This window comes from Lathyrus oleraceus, chromosome 7, assembly GCF_024323335.1.
Source record: "Lathyrus oleraceus cultivar Zhongwan6 chromosome 7, CAAS_Psat_ZW6_1.0, whole genome shotgun sequence".
NCBI lineage: Eukaryota > Viridiplantae > Streptophyta > Magnoliopsida > Fabales > Fabaceae > Lathyrus > Lathyrus oleraceus.
The window spans coordinates 210327333-210331179 of record NC_066585.1 but is presented as its reverse complement, the minus strand read 5'-3'; the positions used below and the strand labels follow the sequence as shown (position 1 = coordinate 210331179).

At 42.4% G+C, this 3847-nt stretch overlaps 1 protein-coding gene across 1 annotated transcript; it reads right to left on the bottom strand.

Annotated features, from left to right (window-relative positions):
• Positions 1-214: 214 nt before the first annotated feature.
• LOC127102972 (uncharacterized) lies at positions 215-1258 on the bottom strand. Its single transcript, XM_051040279.1, has one exon. The coding sequence runs from the start codon at positions 1256-1258 to the stop codon at positions 215-217; it is 1044 nt and encodes a 347-aa protein (XP_050896236.1).
• Between the last annotated feature and the right edge of the window lie 2589 nt (positions 1259-3847).

The window sequence follows — 3847 nt, the reverse complement described above, 5'->3', positions numbered from 1 at the left end:
TAGCATACGAAGCAGCTTCGACCCATTTCGTGAAGTAATCGATGGTGACTAGGATGAGTCGATGCCCATTGGAAGCTTTGGGCTCTATCATCCTAATCATATCGATGCCCCGCATAGAAAAGGGCCATGGAGAGGTCAGAACATTCAACGGAGTTGGTGGCACAAAGATCTTGTCACCATATATCTGGAATTTGTGACATCTTTTCATAAAATTTTAGTAATCAACCTCCATTGTCATCCAATAGTAACCAGCCTGAAGAATATTCTTGGCCATAGCAGGACCCTTTGCATGTACACCCTCGCAACCTTCATGTATGGACTTTATGATTGTACTAGCTTCGTGTCTATCCATGCATCTGAGCAGTACAGAATCATAATTCCTTTTGTATAATACATCACCGTTTAGGAAGAACTTGGAAGAGAGTCTTCTCAGAGCTTTCTTGTAGGTAATGCATATACCCTCGGGATATTTCCGTTTCTCCAAAAATGTCTTTATGTCATAGAACCAAGGCTTATCATCAGGATCGACCTTGATTTCTAGATAATATGCTGGTTCATCTAAGTGGTCAATCTGAATGGATGGAGCTTCATTCTTCCATTTGACTTTGAACGTAGAAGCCAATGTGGCTAGAGCATCTGCTAACTGATTTTCCTCCTTAGAAATATGATGAAAAGAGATTTCATCAAAATAGGGTATCCATTTTCTGATATGCTCCTTATAAGGTATCAACTTGCTATCGCGAGTCCCCCAATCACCTTTCACCTGACTGATTACCAGAGCTGAATCACAGAATACCTCAAGAATCTTGATCCTCAAGTCGATTGCCGCCTCTAAACCGTAGATACATGCTTCATATTCTGCCATGTTGTTGGTGCAGTCGAAACACAATCTAGCGGTAAACAGAAGGTGGAAACCGGTTGGGGAAGTTATAACAACACCTATACCATGACCTCGAGTATTGAAAGCATCGTCGAACACGAGCGTCCATCGTGATCCTGGTTTGGGGCCTTCCTCAGGGCTTACTTCGAAGCCTGGCATAGTGAAGTCTCTGATAAACATGATGTCCTCATCAGGAAAGTCAAACCTCAACGATTTATAACCTTCAACAGGTAGGTGAGCAAGGTAGTCAGACAGAACACTCCCTTTTATTGCTTTCTGGGTCACATACTGTATATCATACTCGGTTAACAACATTTGCCACCGGGCAATTCTACCAGTAACAACAGGCTTTTCGAATATGTACTTTATCGGATCCATCTTGGATATCAATAAAGTAGTGCGATAAATCATATATTGTCTCATCCGTCAAGCAGCCCAAGTCAAAGCACAACAAGTTTTCTCCAAAAGTGAGTATCGAGTCTCTCATTCAGTGAATTTCTTGCTGAGATAGTAGATAGCATGTTCTTTCTTACCTGTTTCGTCGTGTTGACCCAAAACGCAACCCATAGATTCACCGAGCACCGTGAGGTACATAATGAGAGGCCTACCAGGAACCGGTGGTATCAAGATTGGTGGTTCTTGTGAGTACTCTTTTATTTTATCGAATGTCGCTTGGCAATCGTTGTTCCATACAATCGATTGGTTTTGTCTTAATAATTTGAATATCAGTTCGCAGGTAGCCGTCAAATGTGATATGAATCTAGAGATGTAATTAAGTCACCCAAGGAAGCCTCAGACTTATTTTTCTATTCTGGGATCTGGCATTTCTTGGATGGCTCGAACTTTGTCGGGATCAACCTCAATACCCTTCTGACTGACTATGAAACCCAAGAGTTTACCGGATCGGACCCCAAAAGTACATTTAGCCGGATTCAAGAGCATTTTAAACTTTCGGAGTCTGACAAACAATTTCCTCAGGTTTACCAAGTGATCTTCTTCAGTTCTGGATTTAGCGATCATGTCGTCCACATAAACCTCAATCTCTTCATGAATCATGTCGTGGAAGAGGGTTACCATGGTGCGTTGATATGTTGCCCCTGCATTTTTCAGGCCAAATGGTATGACTTTGTAGTAGTAAGTTCCCCAAGGTGTGATAAAAGTTGTCTTCTCCATATCTTCTGGTGACATCTTTATCTGATTGTACCCGAAGAACCCACCCATGAAAGAAAAGACGGAGAATTGAGTTGTGTTGTCAACCAAAACATCAATATGAGGCAAAGGGAAGTCATCCTTTGGACTCGCTCTATTAAGGTCTCGATAGTCTACACACATTCTGACTTTACCATCTTTCTTCGTAACTGGAACGATATTAGAAACCCAATGCGGATATTCAGAAATGGCTAAGAAGCCAACGTCTAGCTGCTTCTTAACCTCTTCCTTGATCTTGAGTGCCATATCGGGTTTGGTCCTTCTGAGCTTCTGTTTGACTAGAGGACATTCAAGCTTGAGTGACAGGTGATGTTCAACAATGCTAGTGTCTAATCCTGGCATATCTTGATACGACCAAGCGAAGATGTCAACATATTCACGCAACAACTCTACCAACTCGGAGTGTACATACTCGGCAAGAGATGCCCCAACTTTTGCTTCTTCTTTGTTAGTTTCAGAACCCAAGTTAATCATATCCACTGGTTCTTTATATGGCTAAATCTCTTTCTCTTCGTGCTCAAGGAGTCGTGCTAGTTCAACTGGTAATTCACAATCTTCCTCAGTGTCGTCTTCAGCTTGGTTGATTGGAAATCCATATTTACAGCTGATTTTAGCCACATTGTAATCAATGGTTTTATCTTCTCTGCATATGATGAGCTTATTTTAGTATGCTTTTTGAGAAAAGTGGAAAGAAAAAGAAATCTTTTGCCATTTCGTTGTTTTCAGTGAAAAAGGAAAATGACTGAAAGAGAGGGAACACAAGTTTTGCATGCAAAAAGTACTTTTTATTTATTCACATAATACTTTTAAACATGGGGGACCTTACAATCTATCCTCTCGTCTCGGGAGAGGACGAGGGGTGGAGAAAATAAAATGCATTACATTTTTTCCGAGTACACCGTGGGAATCACGGTGGCCATCCAATTGGGAAGCTTGAACCCTGGAGGACACCTGCGAACAAGGCTGGGTGCCCCTAGCTTGCTACCACTGGACTCTCCAATAACTTCCACGGTATGCTCGTTTTGATAGTCGGCGCTGCTGAATTTGACCGGGTCAAATTTCTTTTTCATCGGGCTTGCTTTACGTGCTGTTGGGTGATAACCAATACCAAACCTGTCGCGCTTCTCTGCCACATTGACGATCTTACCCCAAACGGGAAGCGGACCTTTCTCCAAATGTTTGCTTGGCGCTTTTTGCTAAGGAAAGGATGGTAGCGGAAGATTGGTTGTTATTGGCAGTAGCGGAACTGACTTCTTCAAACTCTATACAGTGGAACGGAACTTCGACGATCCCTTCATCTATTTCAACGTATCTGAATGAGGAGATTTCACTGACCAACAAATCTTCTTCACCACATACAAATACCAGTTTGTCATCTATCAAGTACTTCAGCCTCTAGTGCAATGTACAAGTGACTTCCCCAGCGACATGAATCCATGGTCTGCCCAACAAACAATTGTAAGTTGGGTTGATATCCATGACTTGGAATGTGATGCTGAACTGGTAGGGTCCAACATAGATAGGCAAATCGACCTCCCCAATTACCTGCCTTCGGGAACCATCGAAAGCTCGAACAATCAATGCACTGGTCCTCATCTCGGGCTCCTTAAATTGTAATTGGCTTAATGTAGATTTTGGAAACACGTTAAGCGAAGAACCAGTATCAACGAGGACTCGGGATAAGAGAGAGTCAGTACATGTGACCGAAATGTGTAGTGCTTTGTTGTGGGCGTTTCCCTCAGGAGGTAGCTCTGCTTC